The sequence below is a fragment of the Oryza sativa genome, chromosome 11, assembly GCF_034140825.1.
Source record: "Oryza sativa Japonica Group chromosome 11, ASM3414082v1".
Lineage (NCBI taxonomy): Eukaryota > Viridiplantae > Streptophyta > Magnoliopsida > Poales > Poaceae > Oryza > Oryza sativa.
This window is the reverse complement of record NC_089045.1, coordinates 5,529,800-5,544,760: the sequence shown is the minus strand read 5'-3', so window position 1 is coordinate 5,544,760 and position 14,961 is coordinate 5,529,800. Positions and strand designations below refer to the sequence as shown.

Here is a 14,961-nt window from a genome sequence, read left to right as displayed (position 1 = left end):
TTATCTTAGACATTATGTTAAGGCATGGCTATGTTTGGAGAGCTTGTGCTTGTGCAAAATCCAACTTTATTTGTAAAACTAGTTTAATGGGAAGCTATTGTTTACAACGGCTTGTCTCTTTATGTGGAGAAGTGTGCACTATGCATGGTTTTGAAGCCTCCAACAAAATCAGAATTTGCATGCTCAAACTTTTCATTTTCCTCCACATCACGCAATGTGAGGCCCTGGGATAATTTAGTCCAAATGAATCGTTAGTTTTTATATCATCAGAAACCATTATACAAACAACACGAGTAAATCATAGTCCTCATTTCCTTTGTAGTTTAAGACATATAGTACTAAATGCTCTCCAAGAATTCTTATCTAACCACAAGCCAAAACTCTATGTTTATTTAGGTGCAGTGGATGATGATTAAATTAAAATAGGATATATATGTCAGTTTGTGGTTGCAATGCAAACCGAGCCTACATGATCGGCAATTTTTTATGTGTGCAAATTTTGAAAACATATAGACTCTACATTTATATACAACGGTAATTTCAGAAATAATGATGTGAAAGCATTCCATTTTTTTCCGTCTAGCCTAAAACAAGCAATGTTTGTTGCCTATATAGGCATATGTCCGATCTCATTGGCTTACTGCTGTAAATGGAAATGAATTAATGTGCTTGAACATGCCTCTTCCCTATATTTTCCAAATTAACATTATAACACAATTTCCAAATATAAACACAACTATATTAGAATTATAATTATATGGTATTTGGCAGCATTTAATAAATGCAGTGGGGATTATAGTAGCGTAGATTGGATATGAACCGCTACTTAGTATCAGGTATGAGATTTACTCCGGTCCAACGAAAAGTATCTCAGGGTACCGATACCTTATGGTACTAAATCGTTTCCGATCGTTGGATTTAGCTAGTCATGAGATAGGTGTTGTTAGATCTAATGATCGGAAACAATTTGGTACCGTGAGGTACCCGGTACCTTGAAGTATTTTTTGTTGGACCGAAGCAAATCTCATCATGTATATATAGTACGGTGTACTGTAAAGGAACGAGTGTTGACATGATGGACTATTTTTTTGTTAATGCATGAACATAAATATAATAAGATTAATTAATCAAAACAAGCATGATTACACTTTCACAGAAAGAGTTCAATTATAAAGTTGCGGAAGCACCATTGGCATGTTTCGCGGAAGCACCATTGGCATGTTTCTAAGTTCTGGTTTTTATGTGTCAAGGGAATTAGTTCAAATTGTGGTGCTCATAATTACGCACATATGCTTCAGTAGAGTTTTGTGCAAATTTATCCCTATCCTTCGTATGTTCATCTTGCTAGCTTAACGAAGGCAAATTCAGGGTGAGTGCATATATGTCGGTGTACTTATGTACGTCGTTCTTCACTTAATTTGTGAAAGAGAAAAATATGGATAAGCCATACCATTGCTCGCGTTGTTCATTATTCTGGTGATCTTCTTGATCAATCCAAGCGCAAACTCTATGTTCACTAAGTTGGATGATGAATATTTCGTTCAACTACGGATATTTGATCAAACTATCATGAAACTACATATAAGATGTTGTAGCATAAAACTATAAATTTAAGTTGTTGTAGCACAAAACTACAGATTTAACATTAAATTTATTAGAAAACTATAAATTTAAGCTAAATATCATAAAACAACATATTTAATAATAAAATTAGTACAAAATCACAGATTTTAGATCTTAAATCCTTAGTAACAATATTAAGTTTGAGTTGTAAAGGTCTTACGTATTTTTAATTAAATTGGAGCTAAACATATAGTTTAGTTTTGTGATACTCCTTCCATGATAAACTACTAAAGTTGCCCGTGCATTGCAACGGGATAAATTCTTATTATGAAGAAATATAATTATAACAAAATTGTTTCATACCATTGAAAGTTCATAACTTTTGTGTTATACTATTGAAAGTTCGTGGTGTAGATTAACAACGTCTAAAGCGGCGAGAATTTTGATTACAGTAAACTAATTTTCCGTATTATTTATGAGGGAAATTTGTATTATTTTACCACTTTTAAGAATGAAACCTTTCCAAACCGTCATTCTTAGTTCTTAGAAAATTGCTATAGGAGAGAGAAAATGTTTTTAACTATTTGCTACTTTTGCTAACGTGACACGTCAACTCACACCGCCAGCACAGGTGAAGAGCGTGAATGTCCATTTTACCCCCTTGTGGGCCCCAACAATTATTTAGAGAGAGGCATCTTGGCTTGCCGATGGCGTCGACCTGCCGATGTACATTACATCAGCTCAATGTTACACCTACATGCTGGGCTGCTATCAGATAGGCCACAACAGATTGTCACATACGATGGGCCAGCCTAATTAGGCCCAAGCCTGGGTGCAAATGTGCTATAATTATTCATGATGTATTAATTTGGAACAATATATCCTATATGCAATGGACTGTAACATAACATGAATGCCCATCTCATCTCATCATTAGTTAGTAGAGATATATGATCTCAGAAACAAATATGTAGTTAGTACTTATAGAGTTTCACTAATTAAGAGGAAAAGGCATGTATAAGAAACACATATGTAGTTAGGATAAGAAGGGCCTATAAAGAATTGCAATAGTTAAATATGCCTTCTTGCCGATACTACAGAGCTAGATATAGCCTCATAGCCACAGTACCTCTATCTTGGGCCGGGCTTATGTAGGCCTAAGAGAAAACAAGTGATGTGGTTTAATAAGCTGAAATTTTGAACAATACATGCATGTTGGATTCATAGACTGAATAAGCTCCAATTTGAAGCCTTCCGATGGCTATTTAGGAGCTAAAATGTGGTAAATTCTGCTGACCCGTTGCCGTATACTTCATTTTTTTTCCCAATATACGACGTATATTCATTTTGAAACATTTTGGGAGTAAGGGTACACAGGAATATATACAGCGCGGTACTAGCTAGTTCACTACTTCACTCTGCATATTTGTTTGTGCATGACCCCTTCAAGTTTGTATGTAAGTTATGAATTTATGATTCATCCTAAAAGATTGGATTATATATATTTTTTTCAACTGGATATAATATAATAAAGATCAACGCTTTTTAAAAAATTTTAGAGGAAACAATAGCTGGCTAGAATATTGTACTGTGTCCTACTCCGGTGCTTTCTACTCGGAGTAGAAAGTAATCTAGGCCCTTGATCATATTTAATTATAGGATTAAGATCTAGTTCTACTCCTATCAGAATTAGTGGAAGTAGAAATGTGGAGGGGTGTTTTTGTCCAGGAAAAATAATTCGCGAAGGGGTATTATTGTTTTCCGATCCATAGATCGATCAGCATGTCATCCTCATCGGAGTTGGTCGTGCAAGATCTTAATCGATCCATGTAATCCATGAAACAACACAGTGATCGGAAACGGCAAGAAGACGAATGAGCCGAGATGCCGCCGCCAAGCAAATGACATTGCGTGCGTGCGTGACGCTGCCGCCGAAGCCCAGGCCGGAATTTTTACTACCGCCAGAACACCTGCTCAAGATCGTCGCTCGCTCGGACGCCACCACACTCGTCCGCTCCCAGACGGACGATGCGACTGAGGAAGCGGACAAGGCGGTGATGGCGGGGAATACGGATGGCGACGGAGGGGGCGGACAAGGCGGCGAGGCCGGGGGAGGAATAGCGAGGTGACTGCGTGCAACGGAGTTCGGACCTGATACGATGCGAACAGAAGAAAACATCCCATGCCAAAATTACCCCTAAACGATATTAGGAGATTACTTACCTGTCCTTTAAAATAAACAGTCAAGATTAATTCTACTTGGAGTAGAATACTGCAAGTAGATTGCACCGGAGCATTACTCATGTTTTTTTATGTTTCAGTTTAGGATGCAATTTTGCACTCCCAGAGATATATACATATATATTTTATTATAGTTATTACTGAATTTAGTGCGTTGGAAGAGTTTGTCTGCCTCCCCTCTCTCAACAGAAAATGTCTATTTGTCTGCGAGGATGAACTAGTAATGTCGTTGCCACATATAGTTTGGTCGGCTTTAAATCTGTTTCTGTAGTGGCTGATTAAGACTTAATTAGGAGTCAATAAACATTATTTCGAAGTTCATATATGTTCATCCCTATCTACTCACTAGTCACTACATATAAAGTTTGCTTCATGGACCATCATGTTTCCACACAAGTAATAAATACTTTGCCTTCATCAACACACAACTAGCCAGTAGTATTTCTTTTTCCGAAATAAGATTTTTATTTTATAGCCAAAAATAAGGTCTTAACACTCCTTGGTCTGCATTCTACTAGTCCATAACTAATTAGATATTTAGCACTTTAATAGCAAAAGAAAAAATATCCCTTTTTTTGCTCATTATATATATGTACATTAATTTGAAATTCTTAATATTCCATGAGAGTTACCAGGCACCGATACATTATATATATAATTAATTAAAGCATGTCAACACTCCACTTTTGATTGGTTATTTTTTCAAGATATATACAAACCCAAGGTTTCAGTATACACCAAATCCCAACTACCATCCTAACAGATGTCATTTTTTTTCACCAAATGTATTCATGGTCGCTGTTGACTTGGATGTATATAAATTACGCATTCTGTTAATTAGGGCCATATGCATATCTGAGATGACAGTTACACATCTGATATGCCCAATGTTTTAACCAACATGTTTAGTTAAACATTCTTCCTGAGATACAAAATAATTGAACCCAGTTGTATATATATTACTTGTCTGATCTATAGCTCTCTCCTTTGCTTGCAGTAACCAAAAAACATGCAGTATACTATATGTGTTAAAAATGGCAAGGAGTTGCAACAACCTGAATATAATTGTCAAAGAATTGAAGATGATTACTCTTTCAGATTTGAGCTCTCTGCACGAATGTTTGGTCACTTGTACTTTTACTCGAAACAGGTAGCAAGAAACAAACAGAAATGGCAGGCGACTAATTATGCATCATAAGTTAAACCGGAGGTTGGACGAATTTACTTCTTAAATTAAACTTGTCGGGTGAAAGTATTTTTGGGGAGCTAGCTAGCTAGCTGTTTGTTGTGTTCAAATAATTGCATGCGTCTCATGACATGACTTCATACCATTTCGCTTCCAAAATAAATAAAGAAATTAAATACTACTACTCAAAGGATAATGAACACAGTAGTGCATGTTTTAATTTAGTATCGTCCAAAGCTGAATTTAGTTTTGATTGGATTAACATCACAGTACCCATGTAAGTTGTACCAGCAGTGTGGAAGGCCTTCCGGGTTTAACATATTCTGAATCTTTCTAGAGACTAGCTCGCTAGAACACGAAATGGAGATTAACACATCATGCCCATGTATGTACTAAGTTAATTTTCAGTGTTCTTAAGAGTTAAATTTTTACAGGATATATAGGTTGTAATTAATTATATGTTCATATTAACAATAATAATTTAGTTTCCTTACAAGAAAATAATAATTTGACTAATTTGTCGATCGATGATCGAAGCTTAATTACTGTTATGATGCCAATATCTACGATCATATCGAAAGCTTAATTACGGAGTTTCTTAGGACATTATTACTGATCAACAGAAGGAGATCTCGCATAATTGGAGTTGACAACACTCAAGAGATAAATTAAGAGAAACCTCAGAAAGAGAGAATATATATAACAGAGAGAAAAGCTCAACAATTTGTATCATGAGCAGCTAATTAATTAATCGATTCACCTCATATAGGAAATTGAATTTTTTAAAAAAACTTATTTGGCAAAGTTGTAAGGGGGGTTTCATTCATCCTCTCCTTAATCACTAGTGGCCATGCATGCATGTCCCTAGCTACCCTTTTTTCCTGATCTAGTGCATGCATGCAATTAAGATGCGACGCCTAATTAATTACGATTGATCATTAATTAACAACAAATATTAATCTCAGCTTCTTCTCTAACAACATATCCATTGGATAACACTATCGATCCATCTCCGGCTCGCCGCCGCCGGCGACGGCGGCTACACGCCGACGCCGAGGAAGTCGAAGTACGGCACGCCCTTCCGCTTGTCGCCGCCGCCGTCGACGTCGCCGTGGTTCTCATGGCCGCCGGCATCCATCAGTTCCAGCGTCTCTCTCATGGGAGTGGAGGAGAAGGTGATGGTGGACACAGGCTGCGCCGCCGCCGCCATGGACGTCGTCGCCGGCAGCAGCGTACCATAGCTCGTACCGTTAAACGACTTGATCAAGAACGGCGCCGCCGCCGGAGAAGAAGAAGACGACGACGACCTGTTGATCATGCCGAAGCCGAAGCATAGCGAGCTATTGCGCGCGCCTGATGACGCACCGCCGCCGCTGAAGTCGAGCTGGCTGGCGTAGGAGGAGAACGGCGGCGGGTGGGCGGCGGCGGCGGCGGCGCGGGCGAGGAGGCGGGAGCGCTCGCGGGAGCGGCGGGCGCGGACGACGTGCCAGTGGTTCTTGACGGCGTTGTCGGTGCGGCCGGGGAAGTGGCGGGCGATGAGGGCCCACTTGTTGCCGTGGTGGCGGTGCGCCGCCAGCAGCCGCTCCTCCTCCTCCTCCGTGAAGGGCCGCTTGTTGATCCGCGGGTCCAGCTGGTTGAACCACCGGAGACGACAGCTCTTCCCTGCAGCCAAATATATTTATTACAATTTATTATTATTATTCTCCAATTAAATTCAGCACAGTTATTAGTATTTATTATTACTGCTATTACTAGTAGTTTTTTTAATATATAACGCTGATGATTTTTTATATGTGTGATCATTTGTTTTATTAAAAAGTTAAACTTGATTTATTATTATAGGTTCTTTAAGCATTTAGTCCGAAAATGTTTGTTTAAGCGCGAGTTATGATTTTTCATGTTTGTATAAAAATTACATTGTTTTTCATTTTAATCGAGCACAATTATTTATTATTATACTACCTCCCTTCGTTTTTTAATATATAGCGCTAGTGATATTTTTATATGTTTGATCATTTGTGTTTATCAGTTTTTTTATTATAACTCATTAAAGGTCCTTTGAGCATTCAGTCGGAAAAAAATTAAAGTTTGTTTAAGCATGCGATATGCTTTTTAATATGTTTGTATAAAAGTTTTGAATAAAACGAATGATTAAACATCTATTAAAAGGTGAATAGCGTCTTATATTAAAAAAGATAATAACTAATTGGTCAATAATAATAATAATAATAATAATAATAATAATAATAATAATAATAATAATAATAATAATTTGTTTTTACAATAATTAACAGGTGATAAAGAAATAAATATGTTGACTCTGCTTGGAGAATCACATAGCAATGTTTGCAAATGATAAATATATGGTCAACTTGGCTTATATTCTGATGGCATGGTGGAGATTAATTAGGGAAAAGCATGTGTACGTGTAGGTGATCAACTCTTGACACACACATGCATGCATGGTTGGGTCGTATGAACTACCGAGCGCATGCTCATGCTCATGCATGCAAGCGTGTTCATTTCTTCTTTTTATTATGTTGTTTTTTGTTATTTAATTTTTTACTACTATGTATTTAATTAACTGTTGTTAATTTTCAAATCAATAAATTAATAGTATAGTTAAAAAAAATCTCTGAAAGACGTTTTGGGTTAACTAATTTGATTTTGAAGATGGAAATGAAACAAACGGACATCATAATTCCAAACGTGACGAAGTTTGTTCTAGTATCCCTGGACATGCATAACCAGTTTGATAATAACATTACTTATAAATCGATGAAAGAGGATCCCAAAACAAGGAAAGAGGAATCACAACAAAGATAAGTAATAAGCTTGATCGGAAAATTGAAACAGCTAGAATACATGCAAAACTTCCAACATTAATTAGTAATTCAGATTAGACAGACGATCAAATTAAATGGCCAGCTGGCCTTTAGTAATTACTGGAAAATATTATCCTTTTGATAAAATATGGTTGCGGTCTTTTTTGGGAGTAGTATAAATGGAAGAAATTAACCCTCAGCTCTAATTAACCAGACAACTGTATTCCTCTATCTCCAAGATAAATACGAAAAATAATTAATTAGAAAAACTGAAGCGCTCGCTCATAAATATATACAAGATTAATACAAAGAACCGTATGGGGAGCATGGCTAATTTCTTTCAAAAGGTTAGATTAAAGTATATGCATCACAGAAATTTTGCTTACAAACTAACACACAAGCATGATTGGAGGCAAATCAAGAAAACTATTTTTTTGCACAACTCTCTCCGATTAAATGAACAAATTAACAACAATTAATACACCCACAAAAAATAACATATGCCAACCATAGCATCCAAGATTTCGATCCGATTCAAACCAAACAGGCATGTACATATGCCCCCAAAATTTTGAACACAAAATTAAATATAATCCCCATCTACCAATTTCTAGACAAAAGAAATATAAATCCTCATCTTCTCTCCATGAGAAAGAACCAAAGAACAACGAACCAAATAAATCTAGGTAGATGAACTAGACCTATAGCATTAATTTCTTTGCAACTATATATCTAGCACCAGAAATGAAACAAACTAATCAACACCATCAAAGAAAAATTAACCATCACCAAATTAAGAGATAAAAAAAATCAAAATCAATCAACACACAACTATAGTTTAACCAACAACACCAACCTGATCTGCCCTCCAGCTTCTCGGCGATGGAGTTCCAGTTCTGAGGGCCGTACTTCTCCACCAGCTGCCGGAGCTTCTCGTCTTCCCCGGGCCGCCAGTGGCCTCTCGGGCACGCCGACGACGACGACGACGCCGGCTTCCCGGCGCCGTCCGACGTGTTCGTCGTCGACGACGACGCCATGATCCTTCACCTAGCTAGAGATCGAATCGATCGAGTAGAAATCAAGCAAAACTTGACTATAACTTGCTAGCTAGCTATCTTGCATATCTATCTTTGTTTTTCAGATCCCAAAATGATTTTCTCTTGATAAGTGAGAGGAGAGGAGGAGAGAGGGGATTTTTCTTGGGCTAATTATTAGCTAGCTTAAGTAAGTAGAATTAGAGGGGAAATGGGAGATTGAGTGAGGGAGAAGGGGTATGGGTAGTGTTAGGATACCCATACCCATATATATATACAAGAGAGAGACACACACATGTTTGGGGTAGCTAGTTAGGGTTTGGATGATAGGTCCCTCTTTAGTTTAGTTTAGCATGACAAGAAGGTTTGGGCAGCTTAATTGCACCCTAATCAAAATAACTAGCATATAATTGTATGGCACTACCTATATCTCTTTCTTTCTAATCTACATTCTATATATAAGTGTATGTATGTGTGTGTGTGTTGTTAATTAAGTATATCTATATATATCGCTCTCACCAACTTGGATTACCTGTTTGGCTATTCGCTGAAGACCACTGCTCTCACAGCTCCCATCAAACACAAACCAATCCCTTGATTACTTCTGCCTTGTACTTCCTCTCTAACTTCTCCAACAATATTCTCTCTCTATGCATGCAGCAGGAGACATCATCATCGAAATATTGTTAATTAACAACAAATTAATTAAAGATGTTATCTAACCATGCTCGTGTGTTGTTTACGTCTTTGTGCATCTAGGGAGAAAACGAAATCGTCTCTCCGTGGACATGTATAAGTAATGATCATTGGTAATATGTCTGAAAGAAACATTTCTACGCATCAGATTTTCTTATTTTATATATATATATATATATATATATATATATATATATATATATATATATATATATATATATATATATATATAAGATGAAATGTATGGTCAGTGATCAACATATATATATGGCACGCAAATTTAAAATATTCATCTGTTGATAAAATTTTACACTACAAATGTATGCATATATATAAATCTATATATCACATTACAAACAGAAGGACACAAGGAGGTGTATATTAATTGCAATTATTATTTCAATGCAAATGTACTTTGATCTTACCTCTGTGCAACTGCGTGGGAAATTCTATTAGATTAGTTAAATATTACTCAAAACTATACCTCCAAATGAACCTAAGTCTATATATATAAATCTGCGTAACTGCACAGGAAATTCAACAAGATTAATTAATTAATTGTTGATCAGATTTGTAAAGTTTTTTTTACCTCGCTGCAGCTTTTGTTTTTTCCTTTTTCTACCTCCTGGCATAGGCTTGTCTGGACGAGTGCCTTGCATAACAAAAAAAACTCTTTTCCTTCTAATATATTGGCATGCAATCATTTTGCGTGTTCGCGGAAAGATTTTCAATTTTTTTAGATCATTCTTACCCTGTGTACTTTCAAATACAATCAGTCTCTTCATTTGCAAAGATATATCAAATAGAAACAAGACCTATATACTTTCAAATGAACTTCAATTAGCTCTCCACGATTAAATTGTGCGGGACGGATTGCGACAACCTATGTTCGATTAATTGTTGGTACTCTCACACAACTTGTAAAGCTCTAAATACATGCTTATTGTCCATGTCAAAAAAAAACATGCTTATTGCATTGTATATATACTGCAAATGCAAATCGATGATCATCTCTTGAATTCGTCGCAAAAGTTTGTTATGGTCAACATCTATGAGCCCATACATTCCCACAGGAGGTAAACCGTTCGAGCTCTGCCATTACAGCCACCCAACAGAAGCAGAAACCCTAGTAATGGCCAATGAGGCAGCGTACACAGAGGGGTGGTTGGCTTGGCTGCATATACATATCCTGATCGATCGAAAAGCCCAAATTTGCAGTCTTTTCAGCATGGGATGCACCGCAGAAACAAGGGATGCATTCAATCTTCCATGCTGCTCTGTTCATTGTGTTTGGGAGATTTGGAGCAACACATGCATGTACAAGGGATGTGATCAGAGAGCAGTTAGTTGGCAGTGTGATATATGTGTATATTTATGCACTGGCTGCATTGTAATTGATGAGCTTGATGTACACATGTAACTACATGTGTGTGTCTATATATATATATATATATATATATATATATATATATATATATATATATATATATATATATATATATATATATATATATATATATATATATATATATATATATATATATATATATATATATATATATATATATATATATATATATATATCGTGTATATATACCCTTTCTCGTGGTTTCATAAAATCTCTCTATAATTTTTTTAAAAAATAAGTATATAATAACATATGTACTGCACAAAAGATATACCATTTAATTTCATTTTTATGAGCTTAATATAGGGTCATTTTGAGGTTATTTAATTGCTTGAGCATGCCCTCTTTGTATAATTTGCATTTAATTTGTCTGCAGCTGTTCTCAACATTGTCATCCAAGGTGGTAACTGATTGATCTATATCATGGGATTCCATACTTGATTCCCAAACAGATGTCCTCATAATAATTCTTGTCACTTTGTTTAGTTTTAGAGAGGCATGCACATGTTTATATGCAACCAAAAACAGGAAGCTGTTTAGGCTAAGTAATGAGCCACAACCAAAAGTCTGTTCCAAAAGGACAAGTAGGGCCCAGGAACAATGGACAAAATCTACAAGACAAAAGCAAATGGAGGAAATTTGATGCAACCAATATTCAAAAAATACAAGAAATCTAAATTTGCAGTATGTATACATAATCCGTGTTTCTTCATTTTCATTCTGTAAAAAGTAATTTTGCTAGCTCTTGCTAAATAGACCTTCGAAGGAAATGTTGACAACAGTTGAATTTTCAAAACTATTTAAGCCACCAAGGAATATCATAATTTCTCTGGTTATCAAATTAGCTTATCTATAAGATTGACAATGATATCTACCATCACATTCCTGGAAGCAACCAATCAGCCAAATCAGTTGCATTGGTTTAGCATAAATGGGCATCCAAATTAACATAGCATCTGAATTTTCAAGTCAAAGCAGTTTCACCTGTGAGATACTGATGTTGAAAAGAGACCAAGACCTATTAACAACGAATTGTATATGATTTCTGGTCCCCGATTCCGTTCAAGAAAACATGAAAACGCACTCGCAACAGCCGGTAATATATGAGCAATAATTTAGTACATAATAATCAAAGTTAGTTTTGTCATTCTGACTTGGCATATGTTAATGGTGTAGCTTTACCTTGTTGCCTTGGAATTGGTTTTGGTTCCTGGAAAGTTTGTTAGTGATGTATCAAAAGGGTGTAGATGCAAAGAAAAAAGTCGGAAAGCTATCTCTCTGGATCAATGTAGTATAGAAGAAGTTTTTGCTTGGTAAAAGATTGTGAGCTTTGACAAAATAACCACCACACAATTGAAGAGATTAATGTAGACCCTACAATTAGTTAAATAAAAGTCATATTCACATATATGTATATCCATTCGAACAACCATTGTTTCTTCAGGAAGGTGTTTGTAATAATAAGGATTGTTTTGTCCTCAGCAGATGCATGTTATGGCATGGTTATCCTTGAGAATTAACCAAAAGTATCCTAACTTTGCAAGATTGAACATTATTAATATGGTATGTACATATATATCTACAGTGGTTTGTATATGCAAGCAACATTTTGCACTTTATATATTAGCTAACCATTAATTATCTAAAAAATTAGCTGGCCATGCTACTAATTTCAGCCATAATTGAATATTATTTGTCCATATTATGAGCCTACATACATATATATATATATATATATATATATATATATATATATATATATATATATATATATATATATATATATATATATATATATATATATATATATATATATATATATATATATATATATATATATATATATATATATATATATATATATATATATATATATATATATATATATATATATATATATATATATATATATATATATATACCCCCTCTATAAAAAAAGTCCAAGGCATATTTCTTTTTGCCACCAAGACTAAGAAGAAATTAACCATGTAACAAAGACTAAGAAACTATATACATGTATGTAACCAATTAGTATTAAGATAGTTGCTCGGGTTTCGATTAACAATTTAATCTAGCATTGCAAAATATAAATGCAATATCTCCATTTAAGTTTTGGATGCACGAAGAGACTACAAATATGTGACCATCTTATTTATAAAAAAAAACAGAAAATATTTATGACTTTTGGATGGATAAAGTATTGCTAGATACAAATTAGTAAAAATATTATCCATCATCTAGAATAATAGCATGTGTAATTTAGGAATACTAACATGAACATTCGTCTACAAATTGTGATCGTCAAACGGCACATTGACTCGATCAGCAGGTTGGTTTAAGTTGAAAGAACTAATTAACACACGTATGCTGCAAGCTCAATTAGGGTTCCATGATGACGTAGGTGTTAGAAAACATTAGCTAGTGTGCATGCACGGTTGGATCAATCGGTTAATGTCCAAAAGGCATGAGATTTATTTCCAGCACTGACAGGGACTTGCAACCAATCCTAAGAAGAGATGGGAATGACAAGAAAACGAACTCCTCAAAACTACATGCTTTCGTATTCATCCTTAACAAGCTAAGCATAAGCTATTCGATCTGTCCCAACTACCGAGAGATTAGGATGCTTAAGAAAATAAAGATTAATTATAACCATGCATGATTAAGTATAGAACAGCTGATTTATTTTTACTCCTCATTAGTGTAAATATGTGGGCATTAGCTAGTAAGATTGGGTTGCTAGCTTAAGCTTCTTGGTAGCAATTGAGCTCATTGGATGGATGATTAATCAATCAGATAAGCTAACTGACTAGAGTTAAAACATGTGTCTGAACATTTCATCTCTTTTGTGTAGTTAGTCGTATATGGCTGGCCTGAGTAATTAATAGTCCTGACCAGGTCAGATGCAGTACAACACAGCTACACCTGAAATTAAACACATTTTGTGAACGTGTTTATAATTATGAACTTGCACGTGCATGTTGAAAATCTAGCATATATAATAGCATGAACTGTTAAGAAAGTGCAAGAAAAACATGAATTATATATATATTCTCTCTCATGGGCTCGTGTTATGTTACCGTGTCAAGTATTTATTGATGGTTTTCGCGTAATCTTCACTAGCTTGATCAAATCAACTATGATGATTACAATATAACCTACCATTTTGTACCATATGCATGACTTACTTAACCATGCTTAATTGGTTCATGAACTAGCAAATTACTACTTTAATTTGTCCTGGTAAATTATCAACAAATTTTAGTCCTTGGTTGGTTAGTTTGTCCTGGCTAGCACTTGGTGTAAACAGGCAAAATAATGGAATAAAGAAATGGGCTTTTAGTAGATTTGGTGGCTATAGCATTGACAGAATCACTCAAGTGACTACTAAATATACTTAGTTTACTTCTAGAGGAAGTTGTTTATCCAAACTGTACGTACGTATGTCTTGCTCCAGTCACAATACATTAATAATTAATACACAGCATTAACTGTTTTTTGTCTTGAAACTTCAGGAACAATTCCCTTCTCATCACCAAATTTTCATAATTCATATTTATGTCATTAGCTTAACTGTTTTCTTACTGTATCTGGTGTATTATGGTAACTAAACTGAGACGACTCAGAAGTGACCAAGTCAAGCCTAATTAACTGAATTGCATAAGAACACATGTACTAGATTAGGTCAGGATGTAGTAGATTAACTTAGCTGACCAAGGCCTGACCAAACTAGTCTGGTTCGCTCTGAACAGTCGACCTTGATCCAACTAACTCTCTCTCCCAAATATATTTCTCTCTCTATCTCTCATTCTCTCATATATAGTCTCATATAAATACAGAGAAGGGTATATTGATTTGTCCCCTCTCATAGAACTGTCAGTCACCAGCATAAATACATCAAATACAAAATTCAAGTTCAGTACAAAAAGTGAAAGGGAACTCCAAGTCTCCAACAACAAATATTGTTTTTTTTTCCTTAATTTCCATAATCTGTTATAATTTGCATAT

The 14,961-nt window shown here is 35.3% G+C and overlaps 1 protein-coding gene across 1 annotated transcript; it reads right to left on the bottom strand.

Moving 5' to 3' along the window:
• Nucleotides 1-5,690: 5,690 nt before the first annotated feature.
• LOC4350036 (transcription factor CSA-like) lies at nucleotides 5,691-9,214 on the bottom strand. Its single transcript, XM_015760389.3, has 2 exons — nucleotides 8,672-9,214; nucleotides 5,691-6,652 (listed from the first exon to the last, which is right to left on the bottom strand). Exons 1-2 carry the CDS (start codon nucleotides 8,850-8,852, stop codon nucleotides 6,030-6,032), a joined length of 804 nt encoding a protein of 267 aa, XP_015615875.1. The 5' UTR covers nucleotides 8,853-9,214; the 3' UTR covers nucleotides 5,691-6,029.
• Between the last annotated feature and the right edge of the window lie 5,747 nt (nucleotides 9,215-14,961).